Genomic DNA, 24,078 nt, shown 5'->3' with positions numbered 1-24,078 from the left:
AAAGACATACAAGAGAACATAATCTCGGCCTGATTCCTATGGATGTAAAAATGGCTTAGCATAAATAAATGAATTAGCATGATATGTTACATGAACAGAAATAAAGATGAAAATGATACCAACAGATACTGAACAAACATTTCACTAGATTCAATACCTATTTTGATAGAAACTCTCAATAAACTTGGATTAGGAGGAACATACTTCAACATGATAAAAACGATTTAATTAATATGAGGGTAAAATTGATTGAATGTCTCAAACTTTTTAAATCACAGACTGAGTCTTTTTAATACATAGGCTGAGTCTTTGATATGTTGACTCTCTTAACAGCTTAGACCAGGGGGAGTCAGGTGGTAGCACAGCGGGTTAAATGCAGGTGGCACAAAGCGCAAGGACCGACATAAGGACCCCGGTTTGAGCCTCCAGCTCCCCACCTGCAGGGGAGTCGCTTCACAGACGGTGAAGCAGGTCTGCAGGTGTCTTTCTCTCCCCCTCTCTGTCTTCCCCTCCCCCTTCTGTCTTCCCCTCTTCTCTCCATTTCTCTATGTCCTATCCAACGATGACGACATCAATAATAACTACAAGAAAAAAAACAAAGGCAACAAAAGGGAATAAATAAATAAATAAATAAATATTTTTTAAAAATTAAAAGCTTAGACCAGGGAGAACAGAAAAAACTTGTGGCACAGCTATATTCAAATATGCTGGGAAATTGTGCTGATGCAGTCACATCTGCCATGTTGTCCCCTCAGGCTACCGCTAGTTCCCGTGAGAGTTGGGACATTCTCAGAGTGCCTGTTCAGCCATGTTGTGCCCTCAGGTCATTGTCTATATCCCCACGATATTTGGAGTGCTTTGGTTACTCCTCCCCCTCCCATTCTCACGAGAGTTATTATCCTATCCTGGAGTGCTATGGTTACTCCTCCCCCTTCCCATTCTCGCGAAAGCTGCTCCTATAAAAGCCTTTCTTCTTCTGCACCTCGCTCTCTTGCCAGTGCTTCACTCCGGTGTTCAGACGCAGGAAAGGTTACTGCGTGAAGCGGCCATTTTCGCTACCTCGACGTGCCCAACCTGCTTCTCTAGCACCCAACTCTGAGGTGCCAGCGCAAATAAAGATTTGTGTTTCCTCTTCGCTCAGGACCCCTCCTCTCTCTCTTCTCCGCAGCCCGTGCACAACAACACAAATAGTGGCAAAGGACATAAATTATGGCGATGTTATGTATGATACTGTGAATCTTAACAAAGGGATATTTCAAAGTTAAACCCATTTCCAAATAATGTGATTGTAGCAATAACTATCTATCGTCTTCTTAAACCCTAAGACAGCAGGAACCTCCCGCTTCCTCTATAGAACCTATATTTCTCACAGTCCTGGAACCTCTAGGGTGGGGCTCACTTTCCTGCATGCTTCTCTCAATTCATACCAAATGATACTGCATCCGCCGATCCCAACCTAATCAACACAATGAGTACCACCTCAGCATGCTTCACTTCAGACTGTGTCCAGAGACATCAGACGTGGAATATCAACCCTTCATCCTCATTACTAGGGTGAGACCTTTCCTTTCATAAGATTCTCTAATTCCATTGCAGGAGGTTAATTTCCTAACAAACTCCCAACACCTAGATATAGACCAAGTTCCAGAAGATAGAGCATATGTCCACATGTATCCATAAATTAGAACAAAATACATACCTGAAAGCAAAAATACACAATAGTCTGTAGTGAGTCAGTATAAAGTTCATAATGAAATAGTGTCTACTTAGACTTTGATACCTTCCTCACCTACTTCCCATTATACAACATCACCATAATTTATGTCCTTTGACATTATTTGTATATAGCTATGCTCTGTTCTAAGCTTTTTAAAAATTTTTTTTACATTTATCTATTCCCTTTTTTGTCCTTGTTTTTTTATTGTTGTAGTTACTATTGATGCCATCGTTGTTGGATAGGACAGAGATAAATGGAGAGAGGAGGGGAAGACAGAGAGGGGGAGAGAAAGATAGACACCTGCAGACCTGCATCACTGCCTGTGAAGTGACTCCCTGCCGGTGGGGAGCTGGGGGCTCGAACCGGGATCATTACACCGGTCCTTGTGCTTTGCACCACATGCGCTTAACCCGCTGTGCTACTGCCTGACTCCCTGCTCTAAGCTTTTAAGAGAGTCAACATATTGCAGACTCAGCCTACAGACTGTGCATTAAAAAGTTTGAGACATTCAATCAATTTTACCCTCTAATATTAATTAAAGAGTCACTTATATGACTACAAATTAATAGAAGTGTACATAAACACCATTCCCACCATCAAAAGATTGTGTCCCATCCCATCCTCCCTATATCCTACCCTCCCCCACCCCAAGAAGCAGAATATACAACCTCACCCTCAACCCAGGGGTTTTACTTTGGGGCCCTACTCCAAATTCAGTCAAATCCTGCTTTGAGTTTCCCTTTCTGTTCTCCTTTCTTAACTTTGCTCTTTATGACTTAGTTCATTCAACATAATTCCTTCTAGTTTCACCCAAGAAGGGTCAGAGAAGGTGGGTTCATTGTTCTTAACAGCTGTGTAGTAATTCCATTGTGAATATATACTACAGCTTTCTCAGACACTCAACTGTTGTTGGGCACCTGGTTTGCTTCCAGGTCTTAGCTATTATGAACTCTGCTGCTATGAACATAAGTGTACACATATCTTTTCGGCTAGATGTTATGCAATCCTTGGAGTATATCCCTAGGAGAAGAATTACTGGGTCATATGGAAGGTCCATGTCCACCCTTGTGAGAGTTCTCCAGGCTGCTCTCCACAGAGGCTGAGCAATATTAATTTCCACCTGAAGTGCAGCAGGGTTCATTTGTCCCCATAGCCTCTCCAGCATTTGCTGCTGCTGCCGTTTTTGATGTATGCTGTTCTCACAGAGGTGAGGTGGTATCACAATGTTGTCTTTATTGGCATTTCTCTGACAGTCAGTGACCTGGAGCAATTTTTCATGTGTTTGTTAGCCTTTTGCATCTCTTCAGTAGTGAATGTTCTGTTCATATCCTCGGGCCATTTTTGGATAGGGTCATTTTCTTTTTTTCTTGCTAAGCTTGCTGAGCTCTTTGTATATTTTGGTTATTAGACTCTTGTCAAATGAGTGGCATGTGAAGATCTCCCATTCTGTGAGGTGTCTCTGTTTGTTTGATGGTTTCTTTGGCTGTGCAGAAGCTTTTTAATTTGATATAGTCCCACTTATTTGTTTCTGATTTAGTCTTCCTTGCAGCTGGTTTTGTATCATCAAACATGCCCTTCAGTTTTAGGTGGGAAAGTGTTCCACCAATGTTTTCCTCTAAGTATTTGATAATTTCTGGGCCTAACATCCAGGCCCTTGATCCATTTGGAGTTGACTTTTGTTTCTGGTGAGATAAAGTGGTTCAGTTTTATTCTTCTGCATATTTCAACCCAGTTTTCCCAGCACCATTTATTGAAGTGAGCTTCCTTTCTCAATTTAATACTTTGGGACTCCTTATCAAAGATTAAATGTCCAGATGTGTGGGGGTTTAGTTCTGGGCTTTCAATTCTGTTCCACTGGTCTGTGTGCCTATTTTTGTTCCAGTTGTTTTGATGATGATGGCCTTATAATATAGTCTGAGATCTGAGAGTGTAATGCCTCCATTTCTGTTTCTTTTCCTCAAGATATTTTCCTCAGATAAATGATTGTAGTGTTTATTCTATCCTCTTAAAGAAGCTTGATGGAACTTTGATGGGTATCACATTAAAGTTGTATATGGCTGTAGGTTTGCTATATATAGATTCCACTATCTTGAGGAATTTCCCATCTATTCCCATTTTTTGTAGTGTTTTGAGCATGAATGGGTGTTGGATTTTGTCAAAGGCTTTCTCTGTATGTATTGAGATAATCATGTGGTTTTTGGCTTTGCTTTTATTGATGTGGTGAATGACATAGATTGACATACGGATGTTGAACCAGCCTTGCATTCCTGGGATAAATCCCACTTGGTTGTGATGAACAATCTTTTTGATATACTTCTGTATCCGGTTTGCCAAGATCTTGTTTAATATTTTGGCATCTATGTTCATCAGAGATATTGGTTTGTAGTTTTCCCTTTTTGTTGTGTCATTATCTGCTTTTGGTATCAAAAAAGAAGGTGGATGGTAGTGTTCCTGTTTCCTCGATGTCATCCATAGTTGTCTTCATTTATGTGATTATTGTGTTTATTATTGCTTGCCTACTTTACTTATCTATGGTTACTTCTGACTGATTTGGAGTTTCTTCTGGGCTCCTGTCCTGATTCATTGTGGTAGCAGTTTCATCTGCTCTTGATTTAACCATTTTTTTATTGATGTGGTTTTAATTTTTCTGTTCTGTTGTTCTTCAGTTGCTGTGTTTTGAGTATAAGCCACGCTATACTAAATACTTTTGTGACAACTGCAGTCATCAACCTCAGAAATTACAACAGCAACTGAAGGAAGGATTGATGTAGTTCATCCACATACCAGTTAGCCAAACAACATCCTTAGTCCATGAAAAAATAGCAACAAAAAACAAATAAAAAGAAAGAAAAACAAAAAAAGGAAAAGCAAGAATAGACAATTATGCAAATCTATTGTCCACTATAAATTCTAGGGATAGCAAGAGGAGAAAGGGAAGTAGAAAAGAGACACACACAAACACATAGAGGTCCACTCTGAGTCAGATTTCTTCCCCAAATTAATTCACAAATGAGTATCAGTGAACTCAGAAAGCAAAGGAAGGAAGAAACAAAAAAGAGCAGTGAAAGAAAATAGTGTTTTTTTTTTAATTAGCTAGGAGGGGGGGATTCTGGAAGATGGCGTTATGAGAAGCTGCTAGTGGCTTGAGCTCCGACCACATCTACTTGAAACAGTAGGATTTTTTGCCTTTAGTAGGCCAGTCAATAAGGGGTCCTAGCGGTGACACCAAGGAGGTGACTATAACTCAATTTGGGTTAGAAAATAGAGTAAAAAGAAGGGGAAATTTTTTTCTTTTAAATTATTATTCTCGAAGCACACCCCATCCCTCCTCCCTCTCCATAACCAGTCCCTGGGGACCAGAGATCTGCTCCTAGCAGGCTCCCCTGCTTAGCTTCTTTCTTTACCAAGATTCCTGTCCCACCAGGGGGTGTCATTCATTCTAATTCTATTCGCTTCTGAAACCTTTGGCCTTTTTTTCTTTCTAAGTAGCCAATCAGCTGCCTCTGCTCAAGGGGCCTGAGGCAATATGGAGCCATCCAAGCTGAAGACAGGACAGCTTTTTACTATGTTTTATTTTATTATCAATACAAGATAAACGTGTACCCCTTTCCCCCCTCTCCTTCAGGTTGCCCAGAATTAACTCTTAGTGTATTTTCCATTGCTAGGGTACTGGGTGTCTTATTCACTGCTAAAATAACTTGTTCAACTTTTCCTCCCGCCCCTACCCATTCTCTCCCTCCCTCCCGCATAGCTAATTAAATAATAAAAAATTAATTAATTAAATAAAAACTCTTTCCTTTCACTGCTCTTTTATTACTATTCTTTTTCTTATTTTTTCTTTTTTCTCTCTCTCTTTTTTAATTCTTTTTCTCATTCTTGTCATCCTTTCTTCCTTCTTCCTTCAGCTTTCTGAATTCACTGATACATGTTTGGGAATTATTTTGGGGAAGAAATCTGACTCAGAGTGGACTCTTTCTGCGTGGATCTCTACTCTACTTCCCTTTCTCCTTTAGCTACCCCTAGAATATACAGTGGATAGTAGATTTGCATAACTGTCTATTCCTACTATTCTTGTCTAGTCCTGAGGTTTTTTTTTTCTTTCTTAACAATCAGCTGCCTCTGCTCAGGAGGCTTGAGGCAATCTGGGACAGGTTTTTTACCCTGCTCTATTTTATTATTAATATTATATAAAGGTGTATCTCTTTCCCCCCCTCCTTTAGGTTGACCAGAATTAACTCTTAGGATATCTTTCATTGCTAGGGGACTGAGCATCTTATCCACTGCGAGAAGAACTTGTCTCACTACTCCTACCTCCTCTACAGACTCTCCCCTTCTCCCTACTCCTAGCTAATTAAAAAAATAAAATAAAATAAATTAACTAATCAATTAAAAACTTTCCTTTAATTGCTCTTTAATTACACCTCTTTTTCTTATCTTTTTTCTTTTCTCTCTCTTGTTTCTCTCTTTTTTTTATCTTGTCTTCCATAAGACTGAAGAAACAGGAATACTCCCTTCCACCTTCTGTGAAGCCAACATTACCCTGATACCAAAAGCTGATAGGGACACAACAATAAAAGGAAAACTACAGACCAATATCTCTAATGAACATAGATGCCAAAATATTAAACAAGATCTTGGCAAACCGGATACAGAAGCATATCAAAAAGATTGTTCATCACAACCAAGTGAGATTTATCCCAGGAATGCAAGGCTGGTTCAACATCCGTATGTCAATCTATGTCATTCACCACATCAATAAAAGCAAAGCCAAAAACCACATGATTATCTCAATAGATGCAGAGAAAGCCTTTGACAAAATCCAACACCCATTCATGCTCAAAACACTACAAAAAATGGGAATAGATGGGAAATTCCTCAAGATAGTGGAATCTATATGTAGCAAACCTACAGCAAACATCATACTCAATGGACAGAAGCTGAAAGCATCCCCCCTCAGATCAGGGACTAGACAGGGCTGTCCACTGTCACCATTACTCTTCAACATAGTATTGGAAGTTCTTGCCATAGCAATCAGGCAAGAGAAAGAAATCAAAGGAATACAGATTGGAAGGGAAGAAGTCAAGCTCTCAGTATCTGCAGATGATATGATAGTATACATAGAAAAACCTAAAGAATCCAGCAGAAAACTACTGGAAGTTAGTAGGCAATATAGCAAGGTGTCAGGCTACAAAAATCAATGTACAAAAATCAGTGGCATTTCTTTATGCAAACACTAAATCTGAAGAAGAAGACATCCAGAAATCACTCCCATTTACTGTTTCAGCAAAATCAATCAAATACCTAGGAATAAAGTTGACCAAAGAAGTGAAAGACTTGTATACTGAAAACTATGAGTCACTACTCAAGGAAATAGAAACTGATACCAAGAAAGGAAAAATATCCCATGCTCATGGATTGGAAGAATAAATATCATCAACATGAATATTATCCCCAGAGCCATATACAAATTTAATGCAATACCCATCAAAGTTCCACCAAGCTTCTTTAAGAGAATAGAACAAACACTACAATTAGCTAGGAGGAGGGAAAAAAGACAGTCGAGGGAAGAGGGAGAGAAACAAGTTTTTCTCACAATGGATAGGACATCTAGTTACCTATCAATGGAAAAAACAACAACAGTTAATTTTGGTCAACCTGAAGGAGGAGGGAAAAGGAACACGAGTATATAATAATAGTAATAATAAAATAAAATAGAGTAAAAAGCCTAACAATCAGTCTGCTGCATGGACTGCTCCGGATTGGCTGCAGGCAGCCTGAGCAAAGACAGCCAATTATAAGAAGAGGCTCTAATTGGTCAGGTATTTTGTCACTCAGATAGAGCTCCAGCCACCTAAAAAAAAAAAAAAAGGGAGAAGGAAAACAAAGAGCAAAAGGCTTGGAATGACATCCCTCAATCTTGATAAAGAAAATAGCTCAGCAGGAAGCCTGCTACTAGTGGCTGTCCAGCCCCTGGGGGCTGGTTCTGGGGTGGGGGGTAAGGGTAAGTTCAGAAATAATCAAGCCAAAGATTTTTCTTTCTTTGTCCCTGTGGCCTCCATTTGCCAGTCCAAGAGTGGCTTATAGGACTCCTCCTTGGCGTCACCCTGACTACCCCTTGTTCACCCTCCCACTGATGGCTCAGTATCCTAACCTCTCCAGAGAATCCCAGGTCAAAAGCTTTTCTTTTTGGCTCATTGGCATGCTGCTTCCAAGTTGCCATCTTTGCTCTGCCCGAGCAAAACAATTTTTAAAGAAAGAACAGAAGATATGCAAAAGGGCCTAGACCTCTAACAAATCCCTCTCTCTACTATCACTGGTCATCTCCATCAGGAACAGTAAATAAGCCCTCTTATGGGCCTCTACAGATCCTTGTTCTCAATGTAGAACAACAATGGTAGGAATTGCCCCATTCTTCAAAGGAAAGCTGGGTCAGAGTACTCTGCCACTCGAGGAAGATTGGTCCTGAAATGAGTGTAGCCTAGAATATTCCTAGCTGTGACCATGGAATACAAGGTCAGACCTACAGGTATGCAGAGGTTGCACAGGCTCCTGTGTTAAATATGAATAGACATGGCTTGAGGTCAGATCCATGGGGTTTACAGTTACGGGTATCTATATACTTTTCCCATATTTGGGAACTACTCTCTGCCCCGATCCAACTTTCTAGTCCTATTTCCAACTCTGACATCATCTCCCCAGACAATGTATGTCCCACCTGTATGTTAGCTGTGGGGCTCAGGCAAAAATTAGTAAAGTCACGGGCCTCTTGGAATATACCTAAAACAGACTTCCTATATTCTTCCAACATAAAGACCTCAATTCTCATCTGCTAAATTCTTACCTTTAGTTTCCTGATTATTAAACAGTTTGTAATTTTAAAAAATGTTTATTTATTATTGGATAGAGACAGAGATAAATTGAGAAGGGAGGGGGGGGGGTTCCCGGAAGATGACGGACTGAGAAGCTGCTAGTGGCTTGAGCTCTGATCACATCTTCTGGAAACGGTAGGATTTTCTCCTCGGCCCAGGAAGGCGGCTCCTCCGCCGGTTGCAGAGCACAGCTGGGCGGCCGGCAGAGGACCGGGAGGGAGCACTGTAGCTCGGGGGCTTTCTCTTGGGAGTCTCCGGGGACCACCGTGACCCTGAGGGCGGATCCGAGGACATCCTCCTTGAGTACAGCTCTAATTGGATCAAAAGGACTTGGAGCTAGTTTTCATCTTTGAGAAATCCTTTAAAAAAGCTTCGAGGGGGGGGTTTCCCAGAAGATGGCGGACTGAGAAGATGCTAGTGGCTGAGCTCTGACCACATCTCCTGGAAACGGTAGGATTTTCTGCCTTTAGCAGGCCAGCCAATAAGGGGTCCTAGCGGTGACACCAAGGAGGTGACTATAACTTAATTTGGGTTAAGAATTAGAGTAGTGAAAAAAAAAGGGAAAATTGAAAAGGGAGGAGGAGATAGAGCAGGAAAGAGACAGAGATACCTGCAGCCCTACTTCACCAGCTGTGAGGCTTTCCCCCCTGCAGGTGAGGACTAGGGGCTTGAACCCGGGTCTTTGGACATTCTTTTTTTTTTTTTTATTATTCCCTTTTGTTGCCCTTGTTTTATTGCTGTAGTTATTATTGTTGTTGTTGTCGTTGTTGGATAGGACAGAGAGAAATGGAGAGAGGAGGGGAAGACAGAGAGGAGGAGAGAAAGATAGACACCTGCAGACCTGCTTCACCACCTGTGAAGCGACTCCCATGCAGGTGGAGTGCCGGGGTTCGAACCGGGATCCTTATGCCGGTCCTTGTGCTTTGCGCCACCTGCGCTTAACCTGCTGCGCTACAGCCCAACTCCCCCTTGGACATTCTAATGTGTGTGCTTAACCAGGCCCTAATTTTTTCTGCTTTATATCTTAATAAGTCTTTCAGTCACCAAGTTACAGATGCTAATTTGATGCCAAACTGACTTCTCTGATGACCTCACCGATGTGTCCTGAAAAGCTACCTCCCCAGAGCCCTATCCCACTAGGGAAAGATAGAAACAGGCTGGGGGTATGTATCAACTTGTCAATGCCTATCTCCAGTGGAGAAGCAATTACAGAAGCTACACCTCCCACCTTCTGAACCCCATAAAAATCTTTGGTCTGTACTCACAGAGGGATAAAGATTAGGGAAACTTCCAGTGGAAGGGGGGGATATGGAACTCTGGTGATGGGAATTGTATGGAATTGTACCCCTCTTATGCCACAATCTTGTTGATAATGATTAAATTACTAATAATTTTTTAAAAGGACATGTAAATGGCAGTCACATAAAATATTTATTATTAGTTATTTTCAAGGAGCTGTAAGTTAAACTTGCAACCTCACACTTGTAGGAATGGCCTATGTTAAAATGGAGAGAAACAAGTGATGGCAATGATGTGAGAAAAAAGAACAACCCTGTATACTGTTAGTGGGAACAAAATTGGTCCAGTCCCTATGGGAAAAATTTTAGGGGCCTGGGCGGTGGCACACATGGTTGAGTGCACATGTTACAATGTACAAGGACCTGGATTTGAGCCTCCGGTCTCCACCTGAAGAGGGAAAGCTTTGCAAGTAGTGAAGAGGTGCTGCAGGCATCTCTCTTTCTCCCTCCCTCTCTATCTTCCCCTACCCTCTAGATTTCTGGCCATCTCTATTCAATAAATAAAGATAATTTTAAAAACATTTAAAAAAGAAAAAAAGTTTGTAGATTAATAACATTTCTAAAAGTAGGCCTATCACATAGGCCTATTCTTGGCATCTGTCCAAAGAACACAAAATCAATGATCTGTAAAAGATACACACATATCTTTATTTGTTGCAAGGTTAATCATAATAGCCAACATATGGAAACAACACGAGTCTCCAATAACAGATGAATGACTAAAGAATGTGTATATATAGACACTTGAATAATACTCAACATAAAGCATGAAATCTTGCTTTTTTTCTACATCATAGATTGTTGTATGCTTTACATTGGGTTCTAGTTCTCCCCCGCCAAGAGAATTGGATCAGTCCTGCTAATTTCGCGGGCCCACTTGGCCCCGCCCCAAGGAACCCCGAGAGAGGGTTCCTGAGTTCCAGAGAGAGAGTTGGAGAGTTCCTGAGTTCCAGAGTAGGAGAGAGTGCTTGGTGCCGCCGCGGGGGCAAAGAGGCAGCAGAGAGTTCCAGAGTTGAAGAGTTCCAGAGTTCGAGAGTTCCAGAGTTGCAGAGTAAGAGAGAGTGCTTGCGCCGCCGCAAAGAGACAGCAGAGTTCTGTTTGGTGATTAGTTTGGTTTAGTTTATGAATCGTTGTTCCTGAATAAAGAAATACAGCTTCCCTGCCCAGCCGTTGTCTCCGAGTCTCTGTTACCCGCCCGTGAAGCTAGCCCGGCCGGCAAGAGCCTCCGAATTTTAACAACAATAGATGAAGCCAGAGGTAGTCAAGTTAAGCAAAATAAGTGAGAAGGAGGAAGAAAAGTATCAGATGATCACTATTATATATGGGCTATAAAGAAACAAAGTAAAGAAATAAAAGATTAAACAGGAACAACCTCTGAGATGTCTGATTCACACCCTAGACAGTCAAAGGAGCATAGATAGAGATATATGGCCAGATGAGTAGTGACAAACCAAGGCTGATGTCTTCCTAGTAGCTGTGGTGTGGTAACACAGTTTGAAAAGAGGTGAAATTGTTTTCCTAAAACATATTCAGTATGATAAAACATTGCCTCAATAAAGTACATTTTAATAAAGGTTAGAACTGAAACCATAAAATATATCAATGAAATTTGGTTATATACCCATTGACTTCAACCAGAGAATTATCTTTGGGGACTTGATTCCAAAGGCAAAGAAAACAAAAAGAACAGAAAAAGATAGGTGTAACTCAAAGTAACAAAGCTTTCCTATACTGAAATAAACCATCACAAAAACAGAAAGGCGACCTACTAAATAGGAGAAGATATTTGCACATCACACATCAGATAAGGGATTAATATAAAATATAAATAAAACCTCATACAGCTCGAAAACACAAAAGTAAGCATTCTAATAAAAAATAGACAGAAGATTAGAATAGAGTTTTCAAAGAAGACATATAGAAATGTTCAATTTCACAAACCTACAAAGAGATACTATATCACAGTGATTAGAATGGCCTGTATCAGAAAGATTGGAAACAAGTACTATTGTGGTGAAGTGAAAAAGGATCTCTGATACACTATCAGTGAGATTACAATCTGGTATAGCTCCTATGGTAAACAGTATAGAGATTCCTTTAAAAAAAACTAAACTAAAAATAAAAATACCATATGGGCCAGAAACACCCTCCCTAGTTATTTATCTCATTTATTCACTCTCTTTTATTTCTGACAACAAGGCTCTAGGTATTTATCTTAAGAATAAGAAAACACTAATTTGAAATGATGTATGCAGGCCCATGTTTGCAGCGTTATTCACAATAGCCAAGACATGAAAACAAAATAAATGCCCGCTGGCAGATAACTAGGCAACAATGTTGTGAGATATATCTATTTTCAATACAATACTACTCAGCTATTGAAAAGATGAAATCTTGCCTTTTACAACAATATGGATGGAACCCAATGTGATTATGATAAGTAAATAAGTCTGATAATGAAAGGCAATTACTAGATGGTTTCTTTCATATGTGGAATATAAAGAAGCAAAACAATGTAAGTAGCAAATCACAACAAAAATGAGTCTTCAACTCAGCAAATAGTGTGGTTGCCAGAAGGGAGGGGAGTAGGGAGACAGAGTAGAGGGGTAAATCTGATAATGGGATACACTAGAATTTTGGTAGTGGGTGTGGTGTGACATATGTACATAGAAAGGTGTGAAGCTGTACTCCTGATACTCATATAGTATTGTAAACCTATGGTAAGTTAACACAATTTTTAATTTTAAGAAATAATAATCGTCACTCTCCCTTCATCAGAAAAATTACAGCAAACATTTCTCCTTTTATCAGCTGCTTCAAAGCAGCCTGATAAAAACTTGCTGTCCTAGCAGCAAAGCAACTTTGAAAGTGTAGGGCTTACCATCTCCATGGTGCAGATCCAAATCCACGTAGAGAATACGGTCAAATTTCCGTCGCAATCGTAATATTCCCAGGACAACATCATTGAGATAACAAAAACCAGATGCTTCGTCTCTGCAAGAAAACAAGTTGCTACAGCCAATAGCCAAAAGCAATCCAAGGGAATCCTTACAGCCAAGGATGTAACTGTTGAGATCTATTCCCTTAGTATTACCCTTTTTTTAAAAGGAAAGCAAAAATCTACCAACAATGAAAATGTAGTAAATGATCCCAAAATATAAGGAAATGAAGTGTTTTGATAAGGAAAAAATAAAAAATAAATCTATAGAAGTTATTTGTAATATTTTCCAAAATTAGAATACTGTAATTATATTGACTAAAACAGATACACTAATGATTTAGATATAATTTTAAGATTTGGTACTACAAAAAAATTTTAAAAATTGGTAGTACCCTGGAATCATAATGACAAACATATCAAACATACATATGGTTATTACTTATAGGATTTTCAGAAAGCTAGAATCCCAACATCCACAGCACCATGGAAAAGATCCCAGTGACTTAGAAAGGAAGTGAAGGGAGGGTACAGAGGGAAAAAATAGGCAAAAAAAAAATAGAGAGACGATACATATATATATATATATATATATATATATAGAGAGAGAGAGAGAGAGAGAGAGAGAGAGAGAGAGAGATAAATAGATAGGAAGATAGACTAGATAGATGATAGGAAGGAAGGAAGGAAGGGAGAGAGAGAGAAAGAGGGAGGGAGGAAGGAAGGAAGGAAGGAAGGAAGGAAGGAAGGAAGGAAGAAAGGAAGGGAGGGAGGCAGGGAGGCAAGAAAGAAAGATAGGTGTAGTCAACTGATATCTGTGATCTTGGGAGAGTTATTGCAGTTTCCACTGGAAAGGGATGGGACACAACTCTGGTGGTGAGAATAGTATTGAATCATACCAAAATTATCTATTAAATCACTAATAAAAATTAGAAAAAGAAAAAAAAGGAAGAAAGCCAGAATATAGAAGGGTGCTTACAGATAATGTTGGTCTACAAAATGCAATGCTGGAGACTGAATTCTCTATGTTAATCCCATAACATAAATGAGAAATTTGTAGGGTATGTGAATAGCAGTAGTTGTAGTAGTAGTAGAAGAAGAAAAACAAGTTTTGGCATTTATTTCTCAGAAAACCTTACTGTAGATAATGAGGTAGTCTATTTGTAAATGTACTTATTATCGTGGAGACTGAACCAGCTTCTCTTAAAAGTATATTGTCTCCTTGAGTTAAATTGTCTTATTGACTTAAAGTGTCTTTTTTTTTTTTTTACACTATCAGTGATAATATTGTGTCCATTTAACCTCTGGGGAACACTAACGCGTGCTCTCATTTTGTTTTGTTGAGATGTAAAATACATTCCTTATCATCAAGAGCATTTTATAATTTATATTCTTAAATTTCTTTCTTTTTTTTTTCTTTTTCCTCCAGGGTCAGTGCTGGGGTCAGTGCCTGCACCATGAATCCACCACTCCTGGGGCCATTTTCCCCCCTTTTGTTGCCCTCGTTGTTGTAGCCTCGTTGTGGTTATTATTATTACCATTGTTGATGTTGTTCGTTGTTGGATAGGACAGAGAGAAATGGAGAGAGGAGGGGAAGACAGAGAGGGGGAGAGAAAGATAGACACCCGCAGACCTGCTTCACCGCCTGTGAAGTGACTCCCCTGCAGGTGGGGAGCCTAGGGCTCAAACCGGGATCCTTACGCTGGTCCTTGCGCTTTGCGCCATGTGTGCTTAACCCACTGTGCCACCGACCGACCCCTTAAGTTTATTTCTTATGAGAGACAGAGACAGGAAAGACTAGAGCAATACTTGGGCCTTACATGATAGTACCTGGACCCCCAGGCTTGCAAGTCCTGTGCTATCTCCTTGGTCCTATTACAATTTATTTATTTATATTTTCTCTCTTTTTTTTATTTATAAAAAGGAAACACTAACAAAACCATAGGATTAAAAGGAGTACAACCCCACACAATTCCCGCCACCAGAACTCTGTATCCCATACCCTCCCTTGATAGCTTTCCTGTTCTTAAACCCTCTGGAAGTATGGACCCAAGATCATTGTGGAATGCAGAAGGTGGAAGGTCCAGATTCTGAAATTGATTCCCTGCTGAACACGGTATTGACGGGTCGATCCATACTCCCAGCCTGCCTCTCTCTTTCCCTACTGGGGCGGGGTTCTGGGGGAATTGGAGCTCCAGGACATACTGGTGGAGTTGTCTGTCCAGGGAAGTCTGGTTGGCATCATGCTAGCATCTGGAACCTAGTGGCTAGAAAGAGAGTTAACATATAAAGCCAAACAAATTGTTGACTAATCATGAACCAAAAGGCTGAAATAGTGCAGATGAAGAGTTGGGGGGAGTCTCCGTTTTGTAGATATCTAGTAGGCCTATTTTAGTTATATTCCAAAGGGTCAGTGTCTATACTAGTTTTTTTGCTCCCCTCCCCCTCCCCAGAGCCTGAAATCTGATATGCAAGTGGATCCAAGTTAATATCTGGGGAGATGATGTCTAATTTCATCCCAGGTGGTTCACTTCCTAACAAAGTCCCAAAACATAGATATAGACCAGGTCCCATGAGATATGCTCATAAATTAGGGAAAAATATATACCTGAAATTAAAAGTACACAATAGTCTGCAGTGAGTCAATATAAAGTCCATAATGAAATAGTGTCTATTTAGACTTAGATATCCTCCTCACCTACTTCCTATTACAGTTCTCTCACTCACTCCAAAGGTAACCCTATCAAAGCAAGGACTGCAAAAGTTGAACAAGGGCAAGAGACTGGCATACTTTAACGATGACTCGTTTAGTCACTATCAGGCCACCCCATCAGCTGGGGCCCTATTCAGGGAGTTCTGAGATTCTCAAACAGATATGATGAACCTAGACCTCGGATAAATCCCTCTCTCCATTGTTACAGGTTACTCTCTCAGGAACAACAAAATAGACCCCTTTGTGGGCCTCCATAGGAACTTGCCCTCAAGATGGATCAACAACGGTAGAGAATATTTCATCCTCCAAAGGGAGGCTGGACAACATACTCTATGCTACACCTGAGGAAGATGGTTCCTGATATTGGGGCAACTTGGAACATTCCTACTCATAACCACAAAATGTGAGGTTGGATCTACAGGGATGCAGAGGTCACATAGGCTCTTAAGGTTGGTGGCCATTTAAGCCTTCCCTCCTCCACAGAAACGTCCTACACCTTCCCATCTGAGCACGGCATTCCTTAAAAACATTTAAGCCTGCTCCATTACATATTTCCTTACTGTGTCCATTTAGATATAAAGGAAAAGGAGGAGATGATGTTGAGGAATTATTCAGATACAGTCTATGCCCCCAGGTTTTACCACTTCCTGCGATATTCTTGCAGTGCCCTTTTCAACCAATCCTGTCCCGACACGTCACCCCTGGTTGTTGCCCAATAAAAGCCCTCCCACTTCCCCCTCCTCGTTCTCAGATCTCTCTCTCTCTCTTTCTCTCTCCCTCTCTCTCTCTCTCACGGTCGCTCTGGCCTGAGCCACCCCCTCCTGATCCAATAATAAAGATTTGTTTACCCCACTTGCTCCGGACCTCCTCTCTCTCTTCTCCGCGGCACAGCCCGACACCAGATCACATCAGATTGATGGGATTTTCAGTCAAAGATATCTATATACCTTTCCCATATTTGGGAGCTACTCTCTTCCCTAATCCAGCTTTCTGGTCCTTTTTCTAGCCATGACATCATCTCCCCAGATAATAACTTGGGTCCATCTGCATATAATTTATTTTTAAGGTTTCATCTTAAATGCTTCAGTTTATTTTGCTTTCACAGACACTTTACATATCCAGTTCATTTTCTAGGTTCTCCCTAATAGTTTACTTGAAATAGGACTACAGACCACTAAAATAACATTTTAATATCATGAAATTGTGAGATCTTCCTACTGTCTATACAATCCATAAACTTCTTCATGATTCTTTCAGAATAATGACTTATATTATGAACAATGTCATGATTCACAGATTGAATCATTGGTACAGGTACATTGGTGAACAGGAAATTGGTAAATAAATATATATATATTATATAACATATATTCACTAGATACTGATATTGCTTCACAAATGTGAGTTAAGATACCATTTTCAAAAGAACAGATCTGAGGCTATATGTGGATATATATATATATATATATATATATATATATATACTGAACAGTTAAAAATTTGTCCAGCCATGAATTCTTTGTAAATAAGTTAACTACGTAACTTTGAAAGTATTTTCCAAATATAAAATGCTTATATTTTATCAATCTACTGTCTTAGCACATTAAGAAAGAGGTATTTGTCTTTCTTTTTTTAAAATTTTTATTTGTAAAGTGGAAATACTGACAAGACCATAGGATAAGAGGGATACAATTGTACAAAATTCCCACCACCAGAACTCCATATTCCATCTCCTCCCCTGATAGCTTTCCTATTCTTTAACCTTCTGGGAGTATGGATTCAGGGTATTTGTCTTTCTCATGATCACCTATAATATTTGAGTATTTGAGACATGACATTAAGTCACATAAAACTAAATGCCTAGGGGGCCAGGTTGTAGCACACCAGGTTAAATGCACACAGTGTGAAGCCACATAGTCACATTTTATTAGCTAGTATCACTGATCCTCAAAGAAGGTAAAAACTCTACCAAACATAAAGACTACTTACTGACCACCCTGATGAACAATGATGTAAAAACCCTCAACAAAATCTTGACAAATTGAATCCAGCAACAAGTAAAGAAAATAATCCATCAAGATCAAGAAGAATTTACCCCAGGGATGCAAGGATATTTCATATACATAAATCAGTCAAGGTAATGCATCACATACCAAACAGATAAAATCCACATGATTATACCAACAAATGATGAAAAAGCATTTGACAAGATACAAAACTCATTTATGATACATAGTCTTTAAAAATTAGGAATAGAAGGAAGATTTCTGTATAAAGGCCATAGCTGATAATCCACTGTAAACATTTTCAGTGGGGAAAAACTGAAAGCTTTTCCCCTAAAATCTGAAACTAGACAAGGATGTACACTCTTATTTTTAATAATTTTATCAGTGATTTAATAATGATTGACAAGATTATGGTATAAGGGGTACAATTCCATACAGTTCCCACCACCAGAGTTCCATATCCCCTCCTGCCCTCCACTGGAAGTTTCCCTATTCTTTATCCCTCTGGGAGTATGGACCGAAGATCTTTATGGGGTGTAGAAGGTGGGAGGTTTGATTTCTGACATGGGTGTTGACAGGTCGACCCATACTCCCAGTCTGTTTCTATCTTTCCCTAGTGAGGCAGGGATCTGGGGAGGTGGGGTTCCAAGATACAGTGAGGTTATCTGCCTAGGGAAGTCAGATTGGTAGCATCTGCAACTTGGTGGCTGAAAGCATTAAGATATAAAGCAGAATAATTTTTTAATAGTCAGGAACCTAAAAGTAAAATTATAGCAGATGAAACTTGGGGTCTTCTTGTTGGAAGAAGCTAGGAAGTCTATTTGAAGTATATTCCAAGGGGCTCATGACTTTACCAATTTTTGTCTGAGCCCCATAGCTAACATGCAGGTGAGCTAAAGGTATTGTTTGGGGAGATGATGTCAGAGTTGGAAATAGGACTAGAAAACTGGATCAGGGAAGAGAGTATCTCCCAAATATGGGGAAAGTATATAAATAACATTAACTGTATACCCCGTGGATCTGACCTTGGGCCCGTCTATTCATATTTAGCACAAGAACCTATGTAACCTCTGCATCTCTGTAGGTCTGAGCTTGTATTCCATGGTCACGGCTAGGAACAATTTCTACTACTATTATTCTACATTGAGGGCAATGTCCTATAGAGACCCACAATAGGATTTATGTTATTGTTAATGATGTAGGTGGCCAGTGATGGTGGAGAGAAGAATCTATTAAGAGGTCTAGGCCCATCATATCTATATGGAATTCCAAGGATTCCCTGGGGTGTGGCCTGGTAGGGCCATCATTAAAGTATGCCAGTCTTTTGCCTTTTTTTTTTTTTTTTTTGCCTCCAGAGTTATCGCTGGAGCGCAGTGCCTGCACTATGAATACACTGCTCCTAGAGGCCATCTTTTTTCCACTGTTGTTGTTGCAATTATTGTTGTTGTTGCTGCTGTTGTTGGGTAGGACAGAGGGAATTCAAGAAAGGAGGGTAAGACAGAGGGGGAGAGAAAGATAGATACCTGCAAACCCGCGTCACCATTTGCTAAGCAACCCCCTGCAGGTGGGGAGCCGGGGGCTCCTTGTACCATGTGACTAGGAATGTGACTAGGAGTATTCCCCTCACTTCAATATGCTGGAAGAGCTTGAGGATAGGTGTCAGTCCATCTCTGTAAGCCATAGTATTCATTTGTATAGCCCTCTAAAGTTGAGCTTTTATTCTTAAGAAGACTAGATTACCACTCATACTTCTACACTAGTGATTTGACAGCTGACATTATCTACTTCCTCTTGGATCAGGCTTGGCTGGTGGTATGGCTCTAAGAATGTGTCCATTCACCTGGACTGCCCAATTTTCTTGCACAGAGAAACTCATATTATCTCACACGGTCCTTTGTATCTCTGTACCATCAGTTGTATTTTTACCTCTCATTTCTTTTCTGTTCTTTTCTGTTTAACCAGAGCACTGGTGGTATGGGGAATTGAACCTGGGACTGTAGAGGCTCAGGCATGAGAGTCTGTTTGTGTAAGCATTATGCTATCTCCGTCACCCTCCTCTCTTATTTCTGACTGCTTTATTCATAACTGTCTCCCCCCCACATCCTTTTTTTATTCTTGGTGAACTTGGCTAATATTCATCAAGTTTATTTATCCTTTCAAAGAACTTTCTCTTTATTTCACTGATTTTTGTAACATTTTTCTTGGTTTCTATTTCATTTATTTCTGCTATGACTTTTATTATTTCCCACCTTCTGCTGATTTTTGGATCTATTTATTGCTCACATATTTATTAAGACTATTTTTGTGACCCAACCATATGGTTAAACCTTGAGAATATCCAATATGCACTTGAGAAAAATGTATATTAATTTATTTTGGGATAGAAGCTTCTGTATAGATCTGTTATGTCCTTCTCTTCTACAGCCTCATTTATGGCCAATTTCTTTGATGCTTTTTTTCTTTCAATGATCTAGTACTATTACTGTGCTGTTTGCCAGGCATCTCTTGAGGTCAGTTAGAATTTGTTTTGTGTATTTAAATGTACCCATATTTGGTGTACTTACATTAATAACTGATCCTTTGTTCACTTAGTATCTTTAACTACCTTTTGACTGAAAGTATACTCTATCTGGAATAAAATCTGTAGTTCCTGCATTTTTCCTGTGCTATTGGCTTAGAACAACCTGTCTACTTTTTTCTTTGTTTTTTTTCAGATATGAGTTGCTTGTAGATATAGAGTCCATAGGTTTGTTTTGTTTGTTTTTGGTTCAACTATCTTGTGTCATTTGGTGAGTTTAGATCATTCACCTTTAGAGAAATTATTGGTATATGTGTTTTTTACTCACTGACATTCTCTATTTTATTTTATGGTTGTTTATGCTTATGTTGTTTCTATTCCTATTTGCTTCTATATGTCAATTTCTGTGGGTGGTGTTCCACAGTACTTATGTCACTTTCTTAATTTTCACCTTCTCTGTGTCTCTGCTCCATATTTTGTTTTGCGGTTACCATGTGTATTATATTCAGCTTATTATATTTAAAACAGTCTTTCTAAAACTGTTCTTATCTCACCATTTGCTTGAACTTTCCTATCCATTTCTTCCTACCCTTTGATATTTCATAGTTGTCTTATATTATTTCTGTTTGTGTTTATAAGTCCATTTTGTCCTGCATATCACCTTGTGAAGCACTTTATGTTCCCAGCTTCTTCCTTTTCTTCTTCTTCTTCTTTTTTTCCTTCGAGGGTTATTTCTGGGGCTTGGTGCCCACAATATAAATCCACTGCCCCTAGAGGCCATTTTTCCCCCATCTTGTTGTTGTCCTTATTGTTATTTTTGCTATTGATGTTGTTTGATAGGACAGAGAGAAATCGAGAGAGGAGGGAAGACAGAGAGGGGGAGAGAAAAATAGACATCTGCAAGTAGGGAGCTGGGGGTTCAAACTGGGATCCTTATGCCCAGTTCTGCGCTTTGAGCCATGTGCGCTTAACCCGCTGCACTACCACCCGAACCCCCTTCCTTTTTTTCTGCGGCAGTCTTTTCATAGTTCTTGCAAGAGAGGTCTGGTAATGGCAAACTCCTTTAATGTTTGTATACTTGAGAAGGTATCTGTTACCCTTCATAAATGAATGGTAGTCTTACAGGGTAAAGTACCCATAATAACAGGAATAACACTCATAAATATTAAAAAATAAAAGTATTCATGGATGGCATTGACTTTTATATTGTTTTGCATGAAACAGTCACATGTTATCACTGACAGTATTATTATGGTAATAATGAACTCTTGCCAGAGCTTTTAATTTTGAAAATGATCAATAGTAAGTTACCCACCATTATAAAAACCTTGTCATTTACACACAATTTTTAATGTTTCAGCCTAGTGTGTCTCTGAAAGCAATTATAATCAGATATAGGCTACTCTATGCTTCATCTTCAACAAAGAAAGGCTGCCTTTGAGATCCATGGAAAAAGATTATGCCAACTACTGCTGAGTACAAGTTTTTGACAGTATAGTTTAAGTAACTTTGGGGTCACACCAGTGAATGATTCAGGATTCCAAGAACTCTAGCTAAGACTGAGACGGATTAATGAGACTGCTAACACAAGGTCAAGTGATATAAGTTAATTATAGAGACTTAAATGAACTGATGAGGGATGATTGTAGATATATATATATATATTAGAATACTGCTTATGTTTTAATGTTCTATTTTCTGAATATATAAGAACTCATTTCTTTTATATTACCTGTAACTTACAGTTAAATAGATCATACTTTTGTAAACATAAATGAAACATTTATTGCAGATATCACCTCTACAGAAAACTACACTCATTAAGCAGTCTTTATGATTTCTTCTCCCAGCACTTGACAACAACAGATTCCATCTCAACTGATTTACCTACTCTGAATATTTCATATAAATTGGAATCATCTGATCTTTTTTATATTTTGCTCCTGCCATTTAGAATTTGTCTTTTGTATTTATTTATTTATTTATTGGACAGAGACGAAGAAATCAAGAGGGGAGAATAAGAGAAGGAGAATCAGAGACATCTTCAGCACTGCTTCACCACTTGTGGAGCTTCCCCTCTGCAGGTGGGGACTAGGGGATTTAAGCATGGTAACGTGTGCACTCAAATGGTGTACTGCTGCCTAACTTCCTAGAATAATGTTTTGTAGGTTCATCAATGGTGCAACACAATCAGTACTTTACTTTTTATGATTAACTAATATTCTACTATATTTATACACCACATTTTGTTTATCCAGTCATTCACTGAAGGGCATTTGTGTTGTATCTACATTTTAGCTATTCTGAACAGTTATATTGGCTAGATTATCTGTTTTCAATTTTTTTCAGATAAAGACAGAGAAGCAGAGAGACAGTGAGAATGAAAGAGACCAAAGCCCTAAAGGTTCCTTCAAAGTAGTGAAGGCCAGGCTTGAACCTGGTTTACACATATGACAAAGCAACACATAGATCCAGTGGAGCTATTTTGCTGGTCCTGCTTTCATTACTTTTGGGTATATATTTATATACCCAAAAATATATGTGATATATATCCATATTTATATATGAATATATAAATATTGCTAGATTATATGGCAATGCTATGTCTAACTGTTCGGGGATGGTAAAACCATTTTCCAATGGTGGGGGGGATATGGAACTTTGGTGGTGGGAACTATATGGAACTGTACCCCTCTTATCCCACAGTCTTGTCAGTGATCACTAATAAATCACTAATAAGAAACAACTACTTTTCACAGCTACTAAATATTTATGTTCCTAACAGCAATGCAGATAAGTTCAAATTTTTCTACACCCAAGCCAACTTTTATTTTCTGCCTTTAAAAAAGAAATTCTAGTAATCAAAAAAGTGGTATCTCGCTGTAGAGCTGATTTGCATTTTCCTGATGACTAATGATGCCAAGCATCAGTTTATGAGCTTGTAAGCTATTTGTCTATATTCTTGGAAAAACAACTATTTAAGTCCTTTGCTCATTTAAAAAGTAGAGTGGTTCTCCTTGTTTAGTCTTTTTTTTAAATTTATTGATCATTGAAGCTTCTAATCATTTTTTAAAAAATATTTTACTTTGCAACTAGTACCACCTCCACATGTTTCACTTCAGACTATATCCAATGACACCAGGCCTGGGATGTCAATCCTTCAGCTCCATTATTCTGGTGAGACCTTTCCTAGCTCATAGGGCTCCTTAATTCCAATTTGGGTGGCACACTTCCTAACAAAAACAGAACCTAGATACCAGACCAGAACCCATAAGATAGAGCCCATGTGCACATATATTCATAAGTTAGGGGAAAATATATACATTAAAGTAAAAGTGCACAATAGTTTTCCATAACTCAGTAAGTGGAGCAAGCAAGTAGAAAGACCCAAAAAGGACACCATAAAGTCTTTAATCAAATAGTTTCTACTTAAACCTAGATACCCTCCTCACCTACTTCCTATTTCACTTCCCTAAGGCTAACCTTGTCAGAGAAAGTAAGGACTACAAAATCTGGAGAAGGGCAAGAGATCGGCACACTTTAATGATGGCCCTTCTGGTCACTAACAAGCCACCCCATCATCAGGGGTCCCTGCCAGGAAATTCTTAGATTCCCACATAGATATGATGGGCCTAGACCTCTAGCAGATCCCTCTCTCTACCATCACTGGTCATCACCATCAGGAACAACATCATAGATCCTATTGTGGGCCTCTGCAGGACATTGCCCTCAATGTAGAATAATAATGGTAGAAACTTCCCCACGCTTCAAAGGGAGGCTGGTTCAACATACTCTCCCACTTGAAGAAGACTGGTCCTGAACTAGGTGCAGCCTAGAATGTTCCTAGCTGTAACCACAGAATGTGAGCTCAGGCCTACAGAGATGCAGAGGTTACACAGGCTCCTGTGCTGAATATGGACCCCAGATCAGATTGATGGTGTTTACAGTTAATAGTATTTATATACTTTTCCCGTGTTTGGGAGCTACTCTCTTCCTCAATCCAACTTTCTAGTCCTATT

The 24,078-nt window shown here is 39.3% G+C and overlaps 1 protein-coding gene across 9 annotated transcripts in view; it reads right to left on the bottom strand.

Annotated features, from left to right (window-relative positions):
* HDAC8 (histone deacetylase 8) overlaps nucleotides 1–24,078 on the bottom strand; it is a 340,920-nt gene that overhangs the window by 230,918 nt on the left and 85,924 nt on the right. For 8 of the 9 annotated variants that reach the window (XR_009547468.1, XR_009547469.1, XM_060182725.1 and 5 more), the window contains exon 5: nucleotides 12,766–12,878. The exons of the other annotated variant lie outside the window; for it this stretch is intronic. Coding sequence is in view for 6 of the 8 variants with exons in the window: in XM_060182725.1 (XP_060038708.1) it covers nucleotides 12,766–12,878 (113 nt within the window). In the remaining 2 variants the exon portion in view is untranslated. The remainder of the gene's footprint in view (nucleotides 1–12,765; nucleotides 12,879–24,078) is intronic. 9 annotated transcript variants of the gene reach the window in all.

Source organism: Erinaceus europaeus, chromosome X, assembly GCF_950295315.1.
Source record: "Erinaceus europaeus chromosome X, mEriEur2.1, whole genome shotgun sequence".
NCBI lineage: Eukaryota > Metazoa > Chordata > Mammalia > Eulipotyphla > Erinaceidae > Erinaceus > Erinaceus europaeus.
This window is presented reverse-complemented; position numbering and strand designations above follow the sequence as displayed.